The following is a 27,514-nucleotide window of genomic DNA, read 5'->3' on the forward strand; positions in this document are numbered from 1 at the left end:
ACCGTTATATTGGCGCTTTTATGCTGGACGCGCGCTGATCGTCGTTGCTGTGCAATGCGTCTAATGAAATTCGTCTGGCACATTAACTGCATATATATTGATAGATATACAGAGGTAGAGATGTAAGTCTAAGAAACGCGGCGGCTGAGTAATGCAAATGCTTACCGAAGAAAACCAGAGGCAGTCAACCATCACGTACATGTATAACTGTATTTATGTATATGTGTGTGTGTGTTGGGAGATGAAAGTTAAGAAATAATAGCGAATTCATTTCGAAAAAATAGGCAAATTACGGCGAAAATCGTCTGGCACAGTAGGTGCCATGTACCGTTAAGTTGGTATTGCAACTGTGCTTTCACAATTAGAGTCCTTACGCTGAAGTGCCTACTGAGAGCTTGTAGTGCTGCCTGTCAGCTGTCTACCAAAGTAGCGCTTCATGTTTCTTGAGGAGGCACCAGCAAATTCTAGCTTTTATCTCTCTTTATGCCGCCGCCGCTCATGCTTGCTGTCAATTCAGCCATGCTATTGTTGTTGTGCCCACTCTGTTGACGCGCTTGAGTTGTTTTTACGATTTCACTTACATTTGTTTGACGCATTTCTGCTTCTTTTCGTTTGCTAAAAAAATAAGCTGTTCATAAATCAAGCTGCAGCAAATAAATTATATTTCTTTTTCTTCGGTGGCGAAATAAAATGTTTAGAAAAATTTTCAGCAAAAATCTACAATTATGGCAGCTGGCAATGAATTTGCAAACACACACACCATATATATATATGTATAATAAAGCTATTTCATGGTGAGCAGCTTAAAGTTCTTCTGCAGTATTTTATTTCATTCGCTTCCCACTTTCATGCTGCTTTCCACCGACGCTGCCTTACCACAACGCACGCATTTATTGCCAGGCAATGGCTTCGACGTATTTACCTTTGCGTTCGCCACTGACCTTCAGACTTACTCGGCGTCTTTCACAAGCAATACAGCCTCTTTCTATGAATTTATGCGGGTGTGTGTGTGGGTGTTTGCGTATGCGCCTGGCTGTGGTATTTACTCGCTTTGATAAAAGATTATTTCTAGCTGCTCGTAAAATAGCATTAATTTTTCCATAATTTTTTTCTTCTCTCGGCTTTCTTTTGCTACATAAAATATAGAAAACAAAAATATATAAAGCAACACAATAAAATTACACGTAAGACAAGCTGCGTGCAATATCTGATCAAAGCATCACACTCACTTGCTGAGTTATCGCCACAAGCCATCGGCGTTGGCCGGCGCTGAGCTGAGCTCAAGTGAAGTGAAATGAGGCCTTCGGAAAATTTCACGGCGCGTGTGTGTTGTGGAAATTTGAAAAATGTCTAAAATGCATACGCCATTTGTTATTGCTTTTGTTGTTGTTGTGTGCGTAAAGTAAGAAAGCAACAAATATGTTTGTTGGGCAAAACTTGTAGCTATGTGTGTGGCCAAATTGAATTCTTATCAGAAAAGCGAGTTCATAAAAATTTTATTACCTTAAAGTAATCGCAGAAAATTGACGGTTTTTATGTTTCGCCAACTGATAGGCATCGGTTGAGAAAATTCCACACATTTTATTGCAGAGTTTTGTGTTAAGAATATTTATTTTTGGCAAATTGAGTTTGAGGGCATATAATTTTGCAGTAAATACAAACTCTTTCTTTTTCTCTCTCTTCAAATTGAGATTGATGTTTCATTATATATATAAATTAAGAAATATTTCCAGAGAAACATTTTTTACTAACTTCAAGATAGTAAATACTTTCCTTAGTTGCCTCCTTATGTGGAATACAGAAACAGTTCTGCACCTAAAAGTGAGCTTTATTTCTTCTTACATCCTGTTTTAAATAAACCAAAGGCTGGAGCTGTTGCTTATTTATAAAAAAAAATGGAAACAAAATGAGTAGTCCTTGTTAGACAAGTCAATTATTCTTTTGTCCCCTTTTGATTATTCATGAATATCGAAAGGGTTTCCAAGTGTTAAGGTATCTCAAAAATGTCTAACATAACAGATGACTCTAACTGTACCAAAGCTTTGTACTTGGTAATATAACACATCTCACGGAATAAGTGACAGTCATCTACTAAGCTCAGAAGAAATCGCGAGAAAACATTAGAAATCCATAAAAAAAATGAAAGAAAAGAGATGGTATAGGATATCTTTTAGTATCGGTCGGATATATAATACTTTAGATGTCGTTGAATCAGCGGAAGCGCTTCAGAAAGATAATAATCGATATTTACAGTTGCACCTTGACTTATTGTGTGATATATCATGCTTCTTATACATATTTCTGAGAGCAGCAAATGTGAAAGCAACAACTTGTTTGTCACAAAACAAGAATACGAAGAAATACTTGAGATTATTATTTTTTCCCTTCAAGGGAAAGCCATTATTTTTTGCAATCTTACATTCGTCTCTTGCTATCCTTCTTTTTATTAACGACCTTGATGCCTTGCCACAAACAACAGACAATTTTATTTACTCTTCGACAATGACACAAACAATGCGCATTTATATTTTGCAGCGCCGCTAAAGCTAAAAGATTGTAAAATACAGTCAAAGATAGAGTTTATAATGCATGCTAACATAACATACATAGACGACAACAACAACACATACATTTATCCATAGTACACAACCAAGAATTTGTGGCAGGGACTGTGAAATGCCTGTCAAAATGTGTTGATGTGCCGAATCTTGAAGTTATGACACAAAAATCAAAATTACACAGCGACATGCACACAAAAGTGGTAATAAAATTCGAGCGGCGCAACGGAAAGTGGAAAGTCAACGAGGAATAATAAAAAGGAGCACTCACGAACTGAACGATGGTGTGGAAGCATAACGAGTGAAACGAACCAAAACTCAGGCGAAAATACCAAAATAATAGCATACAACTAGGCGCTTACACTTGCTTTTTGACAACAAATAGACGAGCTGACAGATAGACAGATAGACAATACGCCGACGGGCATACAACGCTCCGTGTGTCGTGAGTGACTATGATGAATCAAGTGTTGAAAACTGCTGTTTACTTCAAATCGATGACAACGGCAATCGGCACGAAGAAACAAAACACTATTTGACACGACAACGAGGGGCGTGTATTTGTATGTGGAGCGGCAAGGTATGAAAATGTTGAAAAAAAAAAGTTCTATGGTTGTGTGAGAACATGTATGAGTGTTTGAGTGTTTGTATGTCTGCATTTATGTTTTGCCCTCAGCAATTTGAAATCGTCAAAACCTTACCGTATCCAATTGCTACGACAATTTATTGGCGGTATTGCTGACGTTGACACGTTTTCATAACTCACACACATATACTTATGAACACACACATGTTAACTCATAAATATATAAACTCATACATATATATGTGCATATATATAAGAATATGTGAGTGTCTATGTAGTGGGACTCGTTTGTAGTCAAGTCATCCACATCCAGAGCTTATGCCGGCTGTTGGGAAAGCAGTCAGCTCAAGCATACATACAATTATGTGAAACACACAACAATAATAACAAAAACAACAACAATTTAATACAACAAAACAAGTTCTTACAACAACAACAAATCATATTATATCGAAAACAAAAAAGGAAGAAATTGCGGTTTGTTGAACATTCGTTCAATATTTGTTGATAACAAAATATATGTGTTGAAAGCACAAACTACACACACACACACACATACACATGCGCACGTGTTTATTTTGTCTCCACACATATGATTTTCATTTCATTTTTTTTTTTTTTTTTTTTTTGTAATTTTCACAATTTTTCAATACATTTTTATGTACTCCCACATTTCATCTGCTGCCATCAACTCACACTCGTTGACTTCTTATGTTTTCTTATATCTTCTATTGCTGTTGTTGTAAAATTAGAAAATGTCATTGGCCCCGTCGCCACACACACGGTGCGCTGGATAATATGTGTAACTGACAATCATAAATTCAGCATGTGGCAAGGCAAGTACGTGCAAACTGACGATTCGTTTATGTCAGCTTTATTACTAGCACTCTCTTTATTGCTTTTATGCTCTTATCTTATGGTATTTCTTAAAATTATTTGTGACTTATACTATTGCGAAAGTGCACAAATATGCGTCAGGTGCTTTCTTAAAATGTTGTGACAGTAAATTTCAAAGTAGTCTGGCGTGTTTAGGTGTGTCGAAGGTGTCAGGTTGTCAGTTGAGGACAAATGTGAAAGCTTCAAAAATTGAGTTTTGCTTTTCAGCGATAAATCATGTAGTTCTAAAAGACTCTTCTGTATTTTTAGCAACTAAAATGAGAAATGGAACTTTGTTGGGTGTGTCTTTCATATTAAAAACAATAATAATATGATTTATGAGTGTTTGCGATTTTTGGGATTAAGTTTTTTAGAGATTCAAAATGTAACTGTTTCTGATAAAGATATGGATAAATATACATATATATATTTTATATTAGAAAATAAAAATAATTTGAATACTCTCTCAAAATTTCACTGATTTTTTTGCCAGTATTAAACATTTTAATTCATTTTAAAAACAGAAAAATAATTTTGTAGAAAAGTAATAGAAATATAATAATTCAATTCTATTTAATGCAATTTTTTTATAAAAGGATTCAGATTTACATACTCACCTAATACTACAGAAATTATTAAATCAAATTGTATTGATTTATCAATTTCCAAACAAGTGGTAACTCTTGTCAGAATCATATCTCATAAAATTTTATTCAAACCTTTAAAATTGTGTTTTTCCTTCCTGGATATAATAATAACTAGTAAGGAAAGGCTGAGTTCGGGTGTAACCGAACTTTTTATACTCTCGCAATTTATTGATGTAATTTAAGTAAGCTAACACACTATTTGACACATGTATTCGGCATATCGAAAATCATCATATAGTATCTTAGATGATACTAGGGCTGCTATATATATTTCTGGCCTAGGCAACACTAAGTGTTACCAGGTGCAATCTGACATTTCCATTGGAAAGTTTGACATTTTTTAGCATAACATCACTCAGAACGCTTCGTCATTTAATCGTGAATTGTTTTATTTACAGGGAATTAAAAATTTCATCTCGGCCAAAAAATGGAATTAACTCGTGAACATTTTCGTGCGATCATTTTTCACCACTTTCGACGTGGATTATCGCGACAAGAGTGCATCGATGAACTAAAATCTGTGTATGGCTATGAAGCACCATCCTATGGCACTGTGAAAAACTGTTACAACGAATTCAATCGTGGCCGACGCTCGCTCAAAGATGAATTCCGTGAAGGTCGTCCAAAAACAGCCGTTGTGCCAGAAAACATCGATGCCGTACGAGCACTGATAATGCAAGACCGTCATGTAACATACCTTCAGATAGAGGCATGCCTATGCATTTCTCCCACCAGCATACATTCGATATTGCATAAGTGTATAAATCTTGATGGATAATATTTTGAAAAACAATAAAACCATTTTCGTTGATAAATATTCCTATTTTCATTATTAGGCCAGAAATATATATATAGCAGCCCTCGTATTATAAAGTGAAAGAATGAGATGGAATTCAAAACTGAGTTAGATGGGAAGTAGGTGTTGTTCTCAACCGATATTGCCCATTTTACATCCGTGTCATCAGGGTCTTAAGAAAACAGTATGCACCGAATACCACTGAAATCTGTCGAGATATAGTTTTTTAACCATAAGTGGGCGACGCCACGCTTTTAAGATTTTGAAAAAAGGGGTAACTCTACATATATCGCTTGTTTTTTCCCATCATTTAAATTTTATACCGAGCTTACTAAAACTAGTATTCAATCGGTTCGAGCATTCACTATAAAATTGGATCATATTCTTCAAGCATGAGAGAGCTTAGCTGCTTTATAAAATAAACAAGTGTCATTTCAAAAGTAGCAAGCAAGCAAGAAAGAATGAAAATTGGAATGAGAGATGACTTATATTGTCGTCATTCCAAAGTAGTTGTATTCAATTTAGCACAAGTTTTCTAAAATTCTTCAATTTCAAATTTCCATATCAACGCCGGCACGTGTATGTCGAAGCACAAAATTCTTGCACATTTCCACTATCATTCAACTTATTTGGTATTTTTCGAATTCTTTCAACTTGATACCAGAGCATACCACCGACAACGAGTATGTGAGTGCTCTGCACGTCCATCACTCCATCGACGAAGTTTGACTTTTATTGGCAGCTGCATAGTTGGGCGTGCTGTCACAGCTGACACAAAAGCGGTCTGAGTGACATGAAAATTTAGACGCTCCATGATCCTCCAGCAGCCACCTACACGACGGCACTTATACAATTCTATGCTGTGTGCTTGTGTCTGTTGGCTTCCGCTGTTGCTTTGTGTCTGGCGAAATGTATTTTGCTGAAAGCATTAACCTTCAAGGTAACCGAATCGATACAGTTGGCGCCGCAACGACACGTTTTTCAATCACTTTTATTTCGCAACTTTCATTCAGCTGCTCACAACGAGCAAGAATTTCACTTTTACTTTGTAACTACGCATCGAATTTGGTTTTCTTTGTCGAGCTTATCTTTATTGGATGAGCAGCTTGTATGGATGACCCTGAAATGCTAAACTTTCAGCACCAGAAAAAGTCCAAAGAAATTTTCTAAATGTGTGTATAATCACACGCATTTGTATTGGTGTTGTTGTAATTGTGTGCTCCCATTGCATTTAATTACTTAAAGTGTTCACAACTTGGAATTGCTGGGAATTTATGCTCAAATAGTTTACTCATCGCTTTCAAATTGTTGTTGTTTTGTTTTTATGGCAAGAGTTTAAGATATGGCAGTTAAATGTATTAGCTTAACCACAAAAGCTGCCATTTTATCTAGCGTCCATAAAATGTTTTAGTCTAATCAAGGATAGCATTAGAGGTTGGTATGCGGATGCATTTAGTTTCAATTGAATTTTCCTAATTACTTATGTAAGAGTATGTAGTACATATGCTATTTTGTGAAATTATATTTGAGTCTTGTTTCGTAGTAGTTGGAAAGTTGTGTTAACTTAAAAATGTACAAAAATCTAATCTGAAATACTACAAATGTATATGAAGGGTGTAGACAAAAGCATAGAATTTCTTAGAAGGACTTAACAGCTATCATTCTATTAAATTTTATACGTAACCAGAAAACTTAATAATGTAGCTATGTTATCTTGTCTACTCGAATTAATTGTAAACAATTTTCTAACTATTTCTTAACTCTAACATTAGTATTTTGTTACCATACCTTTACCCAATCAACACACCCCCTAAGCTTTATTTATATATTTATAAGTTTTTAGAACAGTTGAAAAACCTCGCCATGTATTTTCATGTCTTTTTGATACCAGTGAAAATAGGGAGAAGATGGCTTAACCAGCCTTGTAACGCCACAGTTTCTGGGGGATATCTATTTACATGGTCAGAAGCTGACCTTTCTCACAGATTTAAGTAAACATGAACTTTCTGAATAATATTGCAACTTTTACGTATGTAATTCTCCAAATAAAACAAGTGAGTTCCATCATAAGATTGTACTTTTTGAAAAAATCAAAGTCAACTTTCTAGGAAACATGACTCTCTTTATTCCTCCGATCATTATCTCAACTAGAGATAACTAATTTTACCTAAATTATATAATCAAGTCGAATTTACTTATTGAATTAAGTTTCTTTTCTATCTATTTCTATTTAAGTAATGGAAATTGTTATCAATAATATTTTTCATTATACACAATAATATTTGTGATGTGTGGCGCTGCGTATGAGTAATATATCAAATATGACTGGTGCGATATGTGATGATAAACAAGATATAAATGAAATTATTGCGTTGAAATTATTTGTACTAAGATAAACTATTAATCTATAATAATTATTATTTATAAATATTAATTTGAAACTGTAAGGAGAGCTCTGTTAAGTCATATGATTAGCTGATCTCTTGAGACATTTTGAAGCCTTCAATAAATTCTGATTACTATTAACTGTTGACAAAAATTTGATTTTATAAATTAAAGAAGTAAACAAATGCAATTTATACAACATTTTTCCTTCATTTTCTTTATCTTTCTTTCACAATATTTCTGTCTATTTGGTGTGCTACAGTGCGTATGAGTAATATATTGAATATACTGCGAATATGTATTACTATAAATAAAATAAAATACCATTTTTTTTCTAAAAAACAGTGAATTGTTAAGTTTTTTAATAAACTATGTAATATTAAAAAATATGGATCTTCCTTCTTTAGAAAAAAATCCAATAGGCTTCAGGGAAGAGTCGTTAATTTTTATACTGGTTCGGAGATATTTTGTTTAATTTAAGATGCGGACAGGTTAAGGTTGACATTTCATTGCAAAATGCAAATTTAAATTTCAAATATAAATTTCTTAGCGCTGTTCTAACACTAAACAGCACATTCACGTACTTAATAGATTTCCTAACTGGGCTTAAACTACTTTGCTATAGTATAAGAGGCACAATATCATTGCTTTATAGAACGTAAAAATCTTTTCAAAAATTTTACTGCAATCCGTAGACATTTTAAATGTTTAAATAAAATATAACTCATCATTATATTCTGAAAATAAATCTATTTGCTCAAAATTTCTTAGTCTATTCGAATGATATACATTTATATATTTATAATTCTATATTACAACAAAAGATTTTCCGAGGTTAAAAACATTTAGAAATTTTTAACTTAAATCGCTTTTTGTGTGAAATACTTAACTGCTGAAATACTTCATCTCCGTGCATAAATAAGCACAAAATAAAAATAATTCTCAAGTTCTCCACTTACCATTATTTAGATTTGCCAAGCCGAAGACCACCATCATAGTGATGCGCAGCAAGTTGTTGCCACAGAGGCAACGCTGCGGAAACATGTTGATTGTTGCTGTTTAATTTCACTTTAATTGCTAAACTATTCGCCGCTTTTTTGTGGCCTTAGCCGCTATTCAATTTACCAAACTGGCTGTCTCAGCACACACACATTGCAGTGTTGACGCTTTTTTCGCAAATTAATTTAATTTCAAGGTTCTCAATTATTTGTAGCTTTTGTTGAACTTGCACTTGGACTTTCACTGCTGCTGCTGATCCGGAACTTTTTCAACTTTTTGTTATTTACAGTTTTGTTTATTTAGTTCACAGCTAACTTTTTGGTTTATAATGCGCAGCTGAGGTCAAGCAGAACGTTTGGGTGTTAGTTGGCGAGGGAGCGATTTGTTTTCACTTTCACGGCATTGACACTATTTAGATTTTTTCGAATTTTTTAGCATTTTTCATATTCCCAATGAAATTTTAATGCTGATAATTTTAGCCATGTACTTATGTAAATGCTCTATATCAGTTGTATGTCAACGACTATGTCGAGTCTATAGCAGACACATAAGCAAATGACAGCGTTTCAGTGTTTCAGCAGCAGCTGCTACATTTCAACGCATTTTTTTTCTTAATTTTTTGTGCAAATATATGCACACATGCTCATGTTAAATATGCTATAACGGTGTATGCTATGAATCACTCGTGCAGCATATGAGCTAGGCTAGGCAGCTGCTTTTACATATACACTCGAGAGTATTTTTGATTTCTTTTTTTGTAATTTTCATGTAATTTTTGCCGTTATCACTTGTTCGAAATGTTGTTGCCACTGTCAGTTTCAGTTCTGTTTCACATTCACAACAACAAATTTCACTCAAACAAATATTGTTTTATGCGCCGCTGTAACTCTGTGTGTACGACCTGTTTGTGGCGCATTCAAATTTCATGCAATGCGAAATTATCGAAAATATTTTATTTATGCTAAACGCATACTCGTTCTGCTGTCGCAGTCACTTGTGTATACACGTACATAGAAATGTCACGGCTGGCACACAGACAAACGCACGCGTGCCGAGTACTGATCTCGCAATGTCTATGGCAGCCCGACAATGTTGTTGCTATTATTGTTGTTATTGTTGCAATGGCGTGTAGTCATTGCAGTCAGCAGAATTTCACTAGTTTTTGCTTGCCAAAGCATTTTCACAATTCACTGAACTAGATTTTTTGGTTTCAACGGTAGTGTTTTTTGCTGTTGTTTTTACAATCGAGAATTTTGCAGTTTTTTCTTACTCGTTTTGTCCGTTATTTGAATTCGCGCGCAATTGTGCATAATTTGCAAACGTTTTATTCGGGATTGTCGCGCACTTTGGGCTTTCACTTCACATCGTACACGTTTTGGCGTTTAGTTGGCGATTGTGGAGAGCGCAAAAAAATAAATATTTAAGTTCTCACATTTTGCAAACTCAATGCAATTTTATATTTTTTGTTTTTATTTTTTGCAATTTTGTTTTTATTCTTTTAAAATTTTTTTAATTTTTTTTTCTTCAAAGTTTATTATTTTTCTCTTATATTTTATATGCCTGCAATGTGCATTAACAATTTAGCAATTTCAATTTACCCACGCACCCACACACACGCACACGCACGCATTTGCATTTACTGTTAATCAGTCCAATTTTTCGCGCGCAATTTCACTCTAACTGACCTTTGGGAATCATCCTCAAATGCTTGCATTTAGCTTTTCATATATGTATACGTATGTGTGCGTGTTGATTTGAGTCAGCGCGTTGCATACTTTATGGCGCAATTGACACACTTTCGCAATTTGCGCACAATTTTTCCATTTGCTGATTTGTTTTCTGCTGCAATTTGTCAATTATTTACTGCTACGCTTGGGGACAATCGTCGCTTATGTGTGAAATTTATTCAGCTTCTCGAAATATTTTGCCACAAATCACGACATTTTTTTTTGTGTTCTGGCATGTTTCAGCTGCATTAGTAGAAAATTAGAATTGGTTAATGGAGAAAAAATCATATATATTTTTATAGTAATAAATTTAGAAATACTTTAATATGGAGAAACTAAAATTTTCTTCGAAATCAATGTACGTTTTGTAAATAATTTGGTAGTAAGTAAAGTATAATTCCACATTATAGAGCTAAAATAATTTATTGATGATTTTCTGAGAAAATATTAGCTCATATACTATCTAAAAATCTATTTGGTTTTATGACATGTTCAAGTTAGATTTCAGCTCTCTTTTTTACATTCTTGTCAAACATTTGCTCATATCTAATATGAAAAGAATAGAAAGAGATTTGGAGGAAGGTGAATTGGAATCATCTAAGCATTTCCTCCTCCAGCGACTGAGGTTGAAACACCTTGGTATGCACACCTTCGGCGAACTTAGCAAATTGACTAGAATTGACATTAGCCAAATCAGCGCTTTGTCGATTCGTGTTGATCTTTCTGAACTATGATTTTTTTCTGGCACTTTGTGTTCATAACTGTCCAAGTGAGATCTTCAGTAAATGTACATATCTGTCTTTTAACCTAACCTAACCTACTAAAATAATATTATAGAAAATTTCATTTGTGCATCCCAAACTTATTCTCAACTGAAAATGTCAATTTTTGAGCCGAATTCTCGACATTTGCGGGAAATTTTGCTTTTTTTTAATCCAATAAAAGTGCGGCTGAGGCTCATCGAAGTTGAAAAAAACTTAAATTTACAAAAGAAAAAACGGCAGAAGCAGAGTTGTAGACCTAATAATAAGCTTTTTCATTATTAGTAGAGATTTACAAAATGTGAGACTTTTTAAAAGGACCCGAAAAAAAGGAAAAATTCTACAATGAAATAGATATCTTCATTTCTCTCGACCTACTCGTATATAAAATTGAATAAACCGTGGAATTTTTGAGATGGTGAGAATGATACAGGCAAACTCCATCACAACTACAAGTGTTGTTTTAATTTCAAGAAAATATTTTGAATAAATAGTTAACAAAACATCGCTAATGTCCATACAAATATTTTCATTTTTGTTTCTTCGAGTTTAGTTTAACCAATTTTTCAGCAGAAAATTTTGAAAAAGTGTTATTATTTAGTAAACGAGTAGTTGGCCAATGAGACAATTAACTAGATTTTATGCTTCATTGAAATAAAATTGCCAACAATTAAATCTAGGGTCATAAGAGGTGTATACCTGATAATTATTATACTGAAAAACTATTGCATGATATAAAAAGTCAGTCCAGAGTTCCAAATGATAGTTAGGGGCTAGTGTACACTTTTTTCTCTATTTTATTTTCATTCTGATATTAATTTGATCATTGTTATATAAATTTTTATTATACCATTGAGGATCTAGGACTCTGCAGTCGTTCGTCAAATCCAACTCTCCTAAAGACTTCTTTGTCTAGTGTTTAAATGGATTACATATAATCTATAAAAACTTCTCTTCGCATAGTTTTCTTGATATTCCGGAGAAACTGAAGCCTGAAATGATGGAATATAGGTATAATAAAATTTATAAAGCCAAAGAGGTACAGCTTTTAGGATGTTTGAGCAGAAATTATTTAGCTATAAACTGCTTCTTCACGAAAATATAATACAGCTAGTGAAAGGTGTCATTAAATGTTTACACTATACATATATACCAGTAAAATATTCAAATGGAAAGCCTTGATTTAGATATAAAACCCATTAACTTTCAAAAAAGCTTTAATAAACAAAATATAAATTTAAAATAATTATGAGAAAAATCCAAAAATTTAATTGACTTAAATATTTTCGTTGTTGAATAAGAAAATTGGATACTTTGGGTGTACTCTGTCTGCTTTCAAAAATGTTAATCTCAATGCGAGCATCCTTCACTTTATGTCTCAACCAGCCAACAAATGGAATATTTAATGCAAAACCCTCAATACGTGCGCTAAAAGAAAATTTGCATCACAGCCAATTCGCCAGCGCACGGCGGCTTGTAACTCAATTATATTTTAAATTTATGCTGAAATCGCGCCTTTTATTGAAGACCAACGCCTATGAGAGCAGAACGGCAACTATTGCTGCTTAATTTTTTTTTCGCCTTTCAGTTATGCAAAGCATTACGATAACCATAAGGAGATTTGCGACACAAACACACACACACACAAGCTTGTATTATGGAAGAAATTCTTAGTAAGTAGTGAGCGTACATATAGCACTGTTAATATTCAAATAACCCGGTCAACTGCCACGCAGTGCCAGCTTACACGCTTCACTTTGGCAAAAATCCAATCTGCAAAGTACTTCAAGTAGAAATAACTGTAATGAAAGCAGAAAAAAAGCAGAGCAGAACAGAGAAAATATATGCGCAAGTTGAAGATCAGCGGCAGGAGCAGTTGAAAAGTTGAAACGCAGCAAACAAAGTATGAGATAGTGACAGTAGCAGACGCATAAATTTCCGTTGAGTAGTGGGCGAGCGAAAAAAAATAAAAAAAATTAGAGTAGCAGTTTGAAAGAGCACATTGAATAAATAAATTGGCCAAACTGAGGAGCGCAGTTGGACGGCAAAAGTAGCGAAACCGAAAATGGCGCACAATGAACTTTAAGGAAGTGAAGGACTAATTTCGGTTATGAAAATTACTGTCTGCTTGCTTTAGTGGAAATATTTTTCCTCTTACAAGGCATAGAGTAAGAGAGACTGTCAACTAACGGTAATTTGGCTTATAGAAAAAAATACTAAACCCCTTTTGGCAACTAAGATGCTTTTATTAACAACACAAAGCATCTTTCGCATTACAAGAAATCAAAGACTAAAGCAGTAATACCTGACTTTAATAAGTTACGTATACGCAGCGTAGCACTATGAAGTTAAGAAAGGTGCAAAAGGCAAGTCGTAATGTCACGAAAGTGTGCTTTGTTGCTGCTACTATCAAGTGACTTATAAACTTATTAACATTTTGCCGCTGCTGGCGACCCTAAAGCAAATAAGCACAATATATAACTCACTTGATAATTGAAGCGCCAAGCAAAGCTGTGGCAATATTGCACTACCAAATGACTACTACTACAACTACTACTACTATGTGTGCATAAGTGCGTTTGTGTTGGCGTAGGCAGTTAGTAATTCGTGCGACACACAATCCCAGCGGCCATTTAGCATTTGCGCTCACAATGGTGGCGCACAAATGAGCATAGTTGAGATGCAGGGGACTGGCAGTTAGGGTCTTTCGTGGCTGCCGACACATACATATGCGCACTTAAGCTGGGGTACATGGCATTAAAGGATATGTGTTGCTGGCGCATGCTAGTTTAGGTTATCGCAGTCTAAGAAGACTGTAGTATAAGAGCTAATATGTAATATTTAAAAAGCAAATATGTGTGGGGTGGTCGCAAAGGAAGCAATGGAAGAAAGGAAAGAACCGAAGTAGCATAAGGTCGCATTTAGGTCGCTTAAAGGAGTGTTTATGTAGTTGTATATAGTATATATATATTCTAGTTTTAAAAGATAAAGCAAGGTAAAGGTGACAGATAATATAAGTTGGGAAATTCTCAGAATTAGAGTTAAGTTCTCTAAGATTTGTATTTTATTTAAAAGGATACTTTCGTATATGACCTCATGTTTACCTAACTAATATATATAAATTGTAATAAATGATTTATACATAGAGGCAACAAAAAGGTTAATATCAAAAATGTCTGTTTTTGATTACATTTAATTTTACTCAGAACTATTTTTGATATTTTCTAAGATTTGAAGTCTTCCAGGGAAGAGAACTTGATATTCTTGAGATTTAAGGTTAATGAATAAAAATAAAATTTTTACATTAAAAATATATTTTTTAATAATAAATTAAAATAACAGACTCACAGAGGTCATATAAATAAGATACTCATATAAAAGATCTAAAATTATTGTAGGTTCGATAGCGAAGTTGTAAGACGCAACGTCCTAGAAATCAAGAAATGCCGCTTTTTCCAAATTTGGAAGAAAAAAAATCTAAACCTTACAGCAACAAAAACAAAACAAGAATCTTCAGCCAATTCAGCCCTGCAATATGTGTACACCACGTTTATTTGACGAACTCTCTAAGTGATTGCCGCAAGGCAGCTGGCTCAGCATGCGTCTAAGAGCCAAGCAAATAACTTGCCAAATGAAAACAAAACAAAACAAAGTTAAGTTAAGGAAGTCGTGCAAATACACGTAGTGGGAATGAGGGGAATGCAAAAAATGCAAAAATTATGTAGCAACAAAATAAGTAAATAGACGCGACGTACGCCGCGACATGTCATAGAAGCAGAACAAAATGTCACTCATACGCCATGGCAGCACAACTTACACTGCTTACTGGCTGTGTAGTAGTTGAGTAACCTATTCATATATGCAACGCTATGCCTGTGTGTGTGTGTGTGCGTTTGTGTGCCGGAAATGCGGAAACATAAATGTTGCTTTGCTAAGCATTCAAATGTCGCGGTGTATATCTGTGTGTGTGTGTGTGAAGGTAGTCACATAAAAATAAATAAGCAGAAAATAAGCACACTCACTTGCGCATTCAGCAGCTCAGACGCAAACGTAATGACTTCCGCAGGAAGCTGTAGATTTCACCGTGGCAGCTATTTATTTATGTTTGTGTGTGTTGTTCTTGTTGTTGCTGCTGTTTATTATTATTTTTTTGCACATATATTTATTCGCTTTACACAGTGGCATTTAAAGGCATATAAATTAAATGGAATTTACGAGTAATCCTTCAGACATCCATACGCATACAAGCTGCTATTTTTATTGTTTAACTAATGTGAATTGTTTGCGGCGACTGTAAGGGGCGCACAATTGCGACGCCGCATCACTTTTTATAATTTTCAGAGAATTCAATTTTATTTCTATTTTCTTTTTCAATATATTTCTTTTGAATTTTTTTTTGTTTTTTTTTTTCACGCGTAACACAGCAGCCGTCCAGCAGCTGGTCGCAATTATGTTAATCACCTAAGCTAATACAAAGCTTTTCAACGCACTTCTACACATGCACACAGTCACTTTGTATATGCTGCTCGGCTATGCGCTACGCGCTGCTGTTTCACAGTTTTCTACTCGCTTCGTTCGATGCGCTCAAACACACCCGTCACGCGTACGGTCGAACAGTAACTGAATGGCGCACGGCAGTTACGCGTGCGAAGCATCGAAGCCGTCGACGAGCGTCAGCATACAATATTGACTAGCTAGCTAAGTGTTGGCAACGTTTAACCACGATTGCTGTGTCGAAAGTAACGAGCGGCGCTAATTTTCGTTACGCGAGTCTTTACTACGAGCGCCGACGGACGATGGACTGTAGTCGTCGTTTCGCATTCGCTCGCAGGAATGCAAAGCAAAACGGCCTGAAAGCTGCAAAATGGCAGCACATATTTATTATTGTTTTTGTTGTACGTTTTTTTAGCTTTGTTGTTGCAGCATGACGCAGGCTGGGCAATGGTAATGGCGTTGACAGCAGCGAGTAGCCGAGTTGATGAGCGTAATGATTAGTTTACGCATGGGAGCGACGAAATATGAAAGTAGCGGACGCAAAATAGTACTAAAGGTCGTTGTAAACGAGCGAGTGTGGAAGAGAGCAACGTCATGCCCTTTGGGTAGAAGAGTGTGGCGGTGTAATGTCAGAAAAAAAATATTTTTTGTTTTAATATTTCCAAGTAAATAATAATAATAATAATAAAAATTTAATTTAAGTTGTTTAATTAAATAATTTTGTTTTCAAGCTGTCTAAATGTTACTTCGCAGCTTTGTCACGCATGCAACGAGTTAGATTTTGCACTCCCTGCAGCATCCCTTTTTATAGCAAAAGAGCTGAGACCCATAGAAGAGTTATACCAGTAAAATGCGAGAAGTGATTAGAATTGAGAACGGAATATTCTTCCAAACGCAGTTGAAACAAGACTTAAAAATTTTATCGCATGCTATATTATAATTATATCATGCGATAAATATAAAAAAATATCGCATGTTACCAGCTATTTGATTGTGATAGTGGTATTAGCAATATTTTAGTCAAATAATACATATGCTTGTATAGAGTTAAAGAAATCCTCTTTGAAGTATTAACTGAACAGTAGTTTAACATGGAATATCCGTAATATACATATTTGTTTCTTTCATCAAAGTTTCTGGTTGATGGCGAAAGCATTAATAGACGACAATAATTCACATTACTTTATCCTTGTATGAATGTTGATGAGATCTTCATATTTCTTCTTTTCACTTTTAATAGGGAGAATATTCGTCGAGTAAGTCCGTAAAGTATTGATACAGCGCGCTCGTCACTTCTAGATGTGAAGGGGCACATGAACTGAGTACCATCCCTACGTCTTTCTGTATAAGCCTGATGGTAGATAATGTCGGTTTTAAAAGTGTCTTTGAGGGAACCATTTAAGGGTAAACATTGCAGACAACTATCGTTTGGAAGCTCTGAATTTTCATTTATGGAATGGAAACAGAGTCTCTAGCATTTGATATAAAGAGGTCTTGCCTTATTGAAAATTCTGAGGAAATTATATTTCTCGTCTCTCCAGCTATTCTCAATTTGTGAAAACGGACGGTTTACGACCAGCAGAGACTCGCTGATTACCAGCATCCGAGTCCAAATTCTATAGGGAAAGGTAGCACATGACAGCTAAACGCACTTCTAAGTTCATATATGGCAGGTATACGACTTTAATTATTGAGTTCCAACACACACTCATACTCCTATTACATAGAAACTCGCTTCGCTCACACTAGCATTCAAATAAATCAGCTGTTTGTCATTCGTTTATTGAGTAAGGTTCTCTAAAGAGTGTATGGACATGCGCACTACACTTGCTATAAAGAGCAATTTAATCGCTCGTGAGAAGAAGAGAACGCACGCACCAACTACTCTGTTTAGTGAGAGCAGAACGGTTATTGTAAGCGGAAATCAGCTGTTTGGCCGAGTTGACGAGTGCAAATGTGGGTTAATGTGTTAAAGTGGTTGAGAGTTTTTCACTATCATTTTGATTGTCGTAGGCGGCAACAATAACAAAAACGCTGCCAGAAATGTGAAACATATGTACATGCAGCGATTAACAGTTTGTGGAATTGAAAATCGGATGTCGAATTCAATGTTATTAGGTTTTTGTGGGTACGAAGTAATTTTTTGCAGATGTTGGTTTGGAAATTAGTTTTAAATACCTTAGAGGAGAGAATAATTACTTTTTTTTATATTTAAATAATGAAATATATATCTAAAAATAATGAAAATTGTATTTCTTTAAATTCTTATTTCCCCCTAAATCGCAGAAATTCAGAAGAAAACCTTAGACGACCCATCATGCTATAATTCTCAGACTTACAATAAAAAAGGGCTACTGATTTTTTTGTTTCCCTCTCTTTATATATACATATATCTGTATACATATGTACATATACATACAAGCATATGATTGAATGCTTCAAAAGCCCATACCAATCAAATTAATTTTAGTATTTCTTTATTACTACTCGAAGTCGCAATGAATCGCTAATAAACTGTGTCATAAAACTCAACAGACATATAAATATAACACATATGTAAAATACATATATATATAACATTTATATATAAACATTTACACCACATACATACTTACACAAATGTCTTGAGCAAATACTTATGAAGCAACTAAATAAATTGCCATACACTCTTCAATACATTATTTTCTTTGGTCATTCGTATTAACAGAGCTTCTATGATTTTTATAGCGAAAGCTTTTGGTTTTTACTATGCATTTATGGCGACACTGACACGCACACATACGCACTTAAGCGCTCAGAGGCAGACAAACAACACTGGCAGCGATCATAGTAATGCGGCGAAAGCTCGCAGTGACACTTTGTTATACAAACCGACAAACAAGTTTATACAACACTTGAGTGGCACTTAGTGGCTGAAAGCAAACTGTGAAAAGCAACAAAAGCAAAAGAAACAATAAGAAAGCAAATGTAAGGAGTAAGAGATTGCAGCGTCTGTACTGTGAGCAAGCGGAAATGAGTCGTTTGCATGAAAGCTCCACACAACCGACCTAAAAGGAAGACTCACAAACAGCAATCGCCCGCAAGTGACGCTCTAAAATTAAACCGCCGACAAAAGTCAATGCATAAAACTTCGTCAATGCAACGGCGTGGCTTACTTCAAGGCGCACAAATGCAGAAACCTTGATTTTCAACTAACAAATGAAGCACAAAACAGTTTTAATGCGACGCAAAAGCACTTATTTGACGCATATACTTATCTGCGCATTTTGAGTTCTTCTCGCTTTCATTCTGAGTATGAACTTTGTTGTGGCTGCCTAACAACCCCCCTCCGGAAAGCAGATAATAACAACTGTTGACGCTGTCTGCGTATAGGAAGCGTGCGTGCAGTCAGTGCGACTAAAATGACAAAATCATGCGCGGAAGCCCTGCGGGGGAGTATGCAAAAGTACTCAGACATAACTACATACAAGCGAGTGCATAGAAAGATAGTCGCATATGTTTTAAATTAAAGCAGATTTCAACTAGTTCCATATGTGGAAGTTTAGGAGAAATTATGAAGAAGATGTAGCTACAAGTAGCTTACTCTAATGTTAAATATTGATATCCCTCTATGTATATGTATTAAATGCTCAACTTCTCCATAAGGTAACATATTTTATTAGTGAGTTCACCAATATCTTCCGTATATACCAGTCCACAGCTATTGGTATTCACATGGAATTTTGTATATAATAAATATTATTTCTTCTCTCTGTAATACTAATCTTACTCTTAAACTGTTCGTTTGTCCGTTTATCTGTCAGTCAATAGCTCATTTATTTCAGCAATCAGTCACGATTTGATTTCCGGAATATAAGTAGATTTTGTTTCGTTTGTATATATCTATGTCGTCACATGTGTATGTGTATATGAATATGTTCTTTACATATTTATTGGTATGCTTAATTAAATAATTGTTGATTTGAGAAGGATAACTTAATATATAGACATGTATCAGAGTAGCGAGGATAATGATGGAGTTTAGAAATGCTTTCGGAATATGCCATTTATAGTCGCAGTTGCTATTGATCTGCGCTCGATTAGATGTTGAAGTCAAGCGAATGATTCAGATATTATGCGATTACTATGCGAAATTTAATGATTAATTATTATTGAAATGGTTTTAGAGAGTTTACTCTATCCTAGAAATAATGCAATTATTTTGAGTAAATTAGTGGGTGACTGCTATGAAAGTAGAAGAATTGCAAAATAAAGGGTATTTTTATTCCATTTAAAGTGAATAGATGACTTTTTCCATTCTTAACCATATATATATGTACGTATATGCCTTTGAAATACTGACCTTATGCAGATACAGAAAAATTGTCATCGATTCCAGAACAATTTTTCCTTTGGAAACACAAAAACTAAACAAAATCATCCGATAAACTTTTCACATCATAATTACACTACGATGGTCATATTTCGCTGAAACATCGAAGGTCAATGCCAAGCTATACAATTTATTTGCCATCCACATATATTGTGATGTGGCCCTTTTTCTTTTCATACTTCGCTCAATCGTTCTTAATGATTGCTCTTCTTAATTTGAGCACCTGAAAATTTCTCCTGCATATTAAAGGGGGATTATAGTTAACTAAAAGGATAGAGAAATAATGAAAGATAGATAAAAGCAAGAAACAGTTAATTTTCTCCATATTTTAAATTTTGATGATTGTACTCATTATTTTATATAGTGCGGGTTTTGCGGGCAAAATATTATGTGGAAAACTTTACATTCTCAATTATAACAACAACCAAATTAGTTTTTATTTCAATACTATTTATAATGCATTTTCCCAATTTTTTTTTTAATTTTCTCATGCATGTAATAAATGTAACATATACCAAGCTTACTGGAAGGATATAGTATACTTTTACTTTTATAGCTATCGTATGTGCTTATGAGCAGCTAGATCCACATCCGCATTGAAAGCCAATACATTTGGAAAAGCATACCGCCATTTATATTAATTTAGCGTGGCAAAAATGCCCACTTAATTGTCTGCTGTGGAGACCGAAAAAATAATAAATAAATAAAATAATGTTGAGGGGATTAAATACTTAGACTATATACTATACTTGTATACACTACATATATAGTGGCCATGATTACTAAAGAAGGCATCAACATAAAAATAAAGAAGTGTAAAACAAAAACAACAAGCTTAGGAGAAAGCCACTTATATAAGCTAGTGTGTATGCAGGCAGGTATTTGTATATATATGAGATTATGTTGATGTATTGGTGAAAATCAGCGCAAACGGGTTTCATTAGACTCAACAACGTTTTATTTCTAACAGTTTGCTGTGTTTGCACACACGATACTATCACATATTACGTATATATACTTACAAATATATCGATGTATCTCCACAAGGGTTATATATTATATTTGTATAAATCACTCTCTACCTCTCCTCTATTAATGCTACTGGTTGCTTACGGCTATAAGACACATATTCGTTTATTAGCGAGAAATTACACATATCGCTTGCTTATTTCGATGTTTGTGGCTTAACATTTTCGCAACAACTTTCTACTTTTCTCCATTCAGCGCGTGTTTGCGGTCAACCGCTTCAGCAAACCGCCTCAAACACGCACTTGCAACGAAAACACAGAAAGAAAGAAATAATATTAATGATGGATTGCTTTCTGCTTTTGTTTATCGTTTGCCGAAAATAGCTGCTTAATTGCGAGCGTTGTGGGAGCTAAGCTACTTGCGGCGATAAACCACAAGCGAGTGTGAGTAAGAGGCGTTCAACACACATACAGACACATACATGAAAATTAATGAGAAATTTATACACATGTTTGTGTTAGCAAAGGTTTCCTTGGAGAAAGACTGTAGCGGATTAGTTTCATAAAGTTATTTAATAAAAACAAAAATGTGTCTATTAAATGAGGGCTTTTGTTGGTTACTTTGACTTGTATTATACCTTTTAGAGAAGTCGTCAGTTATTTCTTCTCTTTATTAAATATTCTACTATATACTAATGATACTTATCCGTAAGACCAGGCAAGATATGACACAACAAGAAAAATAAGAATGAAAAACAAAGAAAGGTGGTAAATAAAATAAAAAAATAAATAAAATAAAATAAAATAAATTAAAATTAAAATTAAAATTAAAATTAAAATTAAAATTAAAATTAAAATTAAAATTAAAATTAAAATTAAAATTAAAATTAAAATTAAAATTAAAATTAAAATTAAAATTAAAATTAAAATTAAAATTAAAATTAAAATTAAAATTAAAATTAAAATTAAAATTAAAATTAAAATTAAAATTAAAATTAAAATTAAAATTAAAATTAAAATTAAAATTAAAATTAAAATTAAAATTAAAATTAAAATTAAAATTAAAATTAAAATTAAAATTAAAATTAAAATTAAAATTAAAATTAAAATTAAAATTAAAATTAAAATTAAAATTAAAATTAAAATTAAAATTAAAATTAAAATTAAAATTAAAATTAAAATTAAAATTAAAATTAAAATTAAAATTAAAATTAAAATTAAAATTAAAATTAAAATTAAAATTAAAATTAAAATTCAAATTCAAATTCAAATTCAAATTAAAATTAAAATTAAAATTAAAATTAAAATTAAAATTAAAATTCAAATTAAAATTAAAATTAAAATTAAAATTAATATTAAAATTAAAATTAAAATTAAAATTAAAATTAAAATTAAAATTACATCAATTAAGAAAATTAAATTCCGTACTTGTTACACAATGAATCCAAATAGAGTCTCTCTCAAGAACCTGCTTTGAGATTAAAATTTCTTCCAAAGAAAACAGCAAATCGTGACCACCAAAAGATGCTAAGTTTTGCAAATTGAAATGAATGTTCAATATTCAGAGATGTCTAATTGATATTACCAAAGCATAAGAAGATTTCAACTGCTACCTTCAGCTAATAATACTAAAGGCTTAAAATAACATAAATGCTTCGCAAAATCTCTAACTCTCACTCTCAACCATTTCAAGAGTCATCTCTTCGATTAACGGTACATGTAACAATACCTGATTTCATAAGAAACAGTATTATACTATTACAACAAGAATTGAAGGATTGTAGTATCAAGATATAAAATTCACCATTATGAAGCTGCTAACAATTCTCACAATTCCATCGATTGCCGATTCCAACAGAAAATGCAGTGTTCACCATAATAACATTTCATGTTACATAAGCTCAAGCAGCTGATAATTTGCACACAAGTGTATATTGCAAGGCTGAGTATTTATTCCTCGAATTACAGCCACAAGAAAACAAATGTATTATTTTACAATTGCTTTCGATAAATTCGCAGAAACAGACGCTCGCACAGGTGTTCATGTATGAGTGAGTGTGTGTAACCGTTTAATATGAGGAGCTCGTGGTGGTTGGGCACGTGCTCCACTTTCACTTTGATGTGCTGCTTATCGATTTGTTCGTTATCGTAAAATGAAACTGGCACATTATGTATTCTCAATTCGCAACAACAGCAAAAACAACCACAAACTATTTTACTCGAGCGCGAATTTTACTCCGTTTTACTGGTGTAACTTTAACCATCATCACAATCATCAGCATTTATACTCGAAAAGCAATTGAAAGCAGTCGCAGCAGCAGGTGTAACGGTGTCTGATGCTTCGCATTTTGAGCAGAGTGAGTTTTAAATGTGTGCTTATTACACGGAATTAAATAAAATGTTACCCAGTGAGGGAAAAGTTTTGAATTTTTGAAAATTCGTCGAAGTCTTCTTGGTAAACTTCATCAGCCGATACACAGGCAAGTGCTATGCGAGAGAAGAAATCGAATAAGAGAGCGAGAAAGGGAGATCGAGAGAGTGAAAGGGGTGTCTTGAGAGCGAAAGAGATCGAGAGAGAGAGAGAGAAATGAAGAACGAACTGAAGAGAGAAAAGAGTTCGGTAGAGAAAGAAAGAGAGATAAGGAGTTCGAGAAAGAAAGCGGACTTGAGTGGCAATTAGTCAGCTGAATAACACTATCATCTTCCATATGCTGTAGTTGACTAAAAAAATCTGTGTAAATTCACATTTAACAGTAAAACTCCAAATACTCTCTGACTCTTTATACAGAGTCTATGAAAAGAAAAATGATGGAATTCTTGTAGATACATTTACATAACATGAAGTGAAGTTGGATCGAAAACTCTGATTGGTGGCGTCAATAAAGAAGAAGAAAATGGAGATCAAGACTCATTTATTCTCCTGAATTTATCTGAGTTTAACTATGATGGCTCACTGAGCATACAAGAAATACGAATATTTATCAAACTCCTTTATATTGGCATATTTGCAAAAACTAATACGAACATCAACTTTATTGCTTGTTCAATTTGAAGCGAGCAATTCGCACCAGCTCACATGCGCTCCCACGTGCTGACTTGTCTTGCGCTCGCTGCCAAAGCACTACACACGTTCACCCATTTCCATCATACTCGCACATAAACTTCTACTCTAATGTGTGACGTGATGATGCTCGAGTTGAACTTCTCAAATTTCCACATTTTTATTGTTTTCAATGCGGTACGGTATAGTTGGCCCAGCCAGTGTCTGACGCTGCCGCCACCGCTTTCATTTGTTCACGCGATATTCTGTTTTCATTGCTATTATATTGGCTTGATTGCCATGCACTTGAGGAAATTGTCGATCAGCGTCATTATCTACTTACGAGGCTCACACACTCTATCACTGCATTGCAGATAATAGCAGACAATTGCAGTGATGATGTGTGTGTGTCGGGCGTATTTTGAAGTGAAATTGCCGAATGATGAGCAAATAAATCGGTGTGATAGCCAGGCGATCAGACATTTCAACACAGACGTGGGGACATTTTATCACTCAATACGTTTATGCGTTAGTGCGAGAGTTATCAGGAAGAGTTAATGCATATTTGACAATCACCCAAACTGTCGTCACGTTTTATTTGGCAATAGTAAAATAAATTTTATTTATTTTTTACTATTATTTTTAATTGCGTTTTTTCTATCTAGCATTTAAAAAAAGCTCGGTCTCCAATATAAATTCGTGAGAGTTTTGTAATATAACTAGCAGACTGCTCCGGATTCGCATGGGTTCAAACAAAAATTTCAAAAATTTTAAATTTTAACACGCTTATACACACTCTCCCATACATATGTATGTACTTCCCCGTTTCTTGCGTGGGATCATTTTAAAAAACTAGAATGAGGAAAATTCGAACATTAAATTGTATTATGTTTACAATGAGTTAAAACTTGATTACGACCTCTAGTCTTTGATGTCCGTTGTCTTGCTCTCGGATTATGAAAGCGTTGGGAACGCTCAGAGTTCGACTCCCTAGAGCGAGCTTGTATACGCTCCGCATTCGACTCTCAAGCGCGTACTTGGGAGGTTTTGAAATTTTGTTCAACAAGCAGTTGCGATCACTAGTTACTCGACTCCCTGGTACGCGATTGCGATGCGAAGAGAATGACTTGCTAGACGATTTTCAATTTCAGATTAAGATTCTCCATCACGGAGTCTTTTTGATATCCTCATCTGAGAACTATTTAATATTGGGCAAAATATGTCCAATTAGTATTTTCAAATAGACAATCAGGAAGTAAGAAATTCCAAGAAACCGAATATATAGAATAAAATAGTATTATCTCTCTCTCTCGGTCTCTTGTTCTCTTTGGTAGAGTAACTATGTCGCAGAAGTTGTTAGCAGCAATAAAATCTCTTATGATTGAGACAATAGTTCAAAGGATATAGAGCAATTCTCAATCGCTATCTTACATTTCGTTTTATAGTATGGTCTTGAACCCACATAAAAGCATAATTCATGTAAATTGTCATTAATCAACATTTATTAAATAGTCCTCTAATCGCATTTAATTCAATTCAAAGTACATCAGCGACTAAGAACTTGAACTTGTCGCACATTCCAGCTAGATCTGAGAAAGAAAATATATTTTGACGATTTTTTAAAGCAATTTCTATTGGACGTCCCTGCACTAATAGTACTCAAATATACTTAACACCAATATCTAATACATATGCTCACTTTGAAGAGGTATGTATGTTTAAAACCCTTTACTACTTAGAAATAACCAATGTTGTCGATCGAATAATTCTTAATTTTCACTTGTGAAGTCATTTAAGATGCAGGGGCCAAATAAATAAGAACTTAGGCTTAAAAAAGCGAAATGGGGACTACAAATTTCTTGGGATATGTATTCGATAACTTTCAAAATTTACAAAATCTGAAGAAATGTATTTAAGAAAAACTTATATTGACATATAAGAAGGTCTCTTAGGGTTTTCTGGCCCGTCCGTCACAGCTATATTACATAGCAATATATTTGGATGGTTGTACCATGGCCCAAAATCGCGAACTTTCGACGTAAAACACAAAATTACATTTTACGTCCCAACTATATTGAGACATTCTTTTATTCTTTATCTAACCTACTATATCTAAGTACTGCCAAATTATTTAAAAACTGAGTTTTCGATTAGAAGATTGGTTCGACGGGTAAGTCTGAAGCGAGTCCTCAGTCCTATATCCAACCTTCACATTGTCATTTATTCATCACTTCTTTATATAGCGATTTTTTTTTTTTTTTTTTTTTTTTCAAAAATCTACCCTAATCTAGTACACCCAAGCTCTCAATTGTTAACATGGAAACCCCTCGAGCAATTGTACATACATATTCTCTATAGAAATTCCATTATTCATACATGTATGTAATACAGCCTGTGCTATGTTAGAACCAACATAATGTAATAACAAAATGCTGATGTCATTAAAAATGTCAAGTCTCCGCTTTTAACTTGGTACAAACAAAAGTATGCTTTGTTAGGCATTTGGGCGAGAAAGTATTTTCTAAATCAACTACATATGCAGATTAGACAGTTAGTATATTTGCAGGCACTTTATGTGAGCACTAATGTCACACGCACACACACACACATATATATGTACATTACATTAATAAAGTATGTGTAACAAACACACACACACACACATGTACCGTATTTACAGGCATTAATGTTTGACACACGCGTCGGCAAGAGCACAAGTGGTGCAAGAATGCGAGTAAATTAAATTTTATTGGTTTAACAGCAACGACGACGGTTGACGCTGACGACGCTCGAGAAATGTCGCGACATAATACAAATACTTAGACAACAACGGCTATGCGTTCGCCAAATGGCGCTGTTCTCGTGCGTAACTGTGCTTTGTGGCGGCGGTGGCGGCAGTGGCGGCGGCACATATGTGCGAGGGAAGCCAGTGCGTTGACAACACTTTGTAGGTATCCTGACAGCCTTACGCCTTATTGCTGCTGTCGAGTATAATTCTCCATTGTATGTGTGCGTGTGTTGCTGTTGTACGCTGAAGTTTGCCACATCGGAATTTGCAATTTAAACTAAAAACCAAGGTCAGAAAAGGAGGAGCAAAAAGCAATGTGAAATATAAATGAAATGTAAGCAACAAAAAAATACCGCAAAACAAAAAATAAAAAAATGAAATAATATCAAAAGAAAAAATGCTAAACGCTATGTCAAAGCGCAAATAATAAAGTGTCGAGTTAAGGGCAGAAGGGTCAATCTGGGTTTCTTCAATTTCTTCTGGCACATTGTGTTGCATTGCATTCCCTTCCTTTTCG

At 34.1% G+C, this 27,514-nt stretch overlaps 1 protein-coding gene across 1 annotated transcript in view; it reads right to left on the reverse strand.

Annotated features, from left to right (window-relative positions):
- Positions 1-16,027, reverse strand: part of LOC105211624 (uncharacterized) — a 131,185-nt gene extending 115,158 nt beyond the window's left edge. Inside the window, exons 1-2 of the mRNA XM_011183149.3 lie at positions 15,358-16,027; positions 8,808-10,817 (exon numbers count right to left, since the gene is read on the reverse strand). Of these exons, the coding sequence (XP_011181451.1) occupies positions 8,808-8,892 (85 nt within the window). The 5' untranslated portion in view covers positions 8,893-10,817; positions 15,358-16,027. The remainder of the gene's footprint in view (positions 1-8,807; positions 10,818-15,357) is intronic.
- Positions 16,028-27,514: the final 11,487 nt, after the last annotated feature.

This window comes from Zeugodacus cucurbitae, chromosome 6, assembly GCF_028554725.1.
Source record: "Zeugodacus cucurbitae isolate PBARC_wt_2022May chromosome 6, idZeuCucr1.2, whole genome shotgun sequence".
Taxonomy (NCBI): Eukaryota; Metazoa; Arthropoda; class Insecta; order Diptera; family Tephritidae; genus Zeugodacus; species Zeugodacus cucurbitae.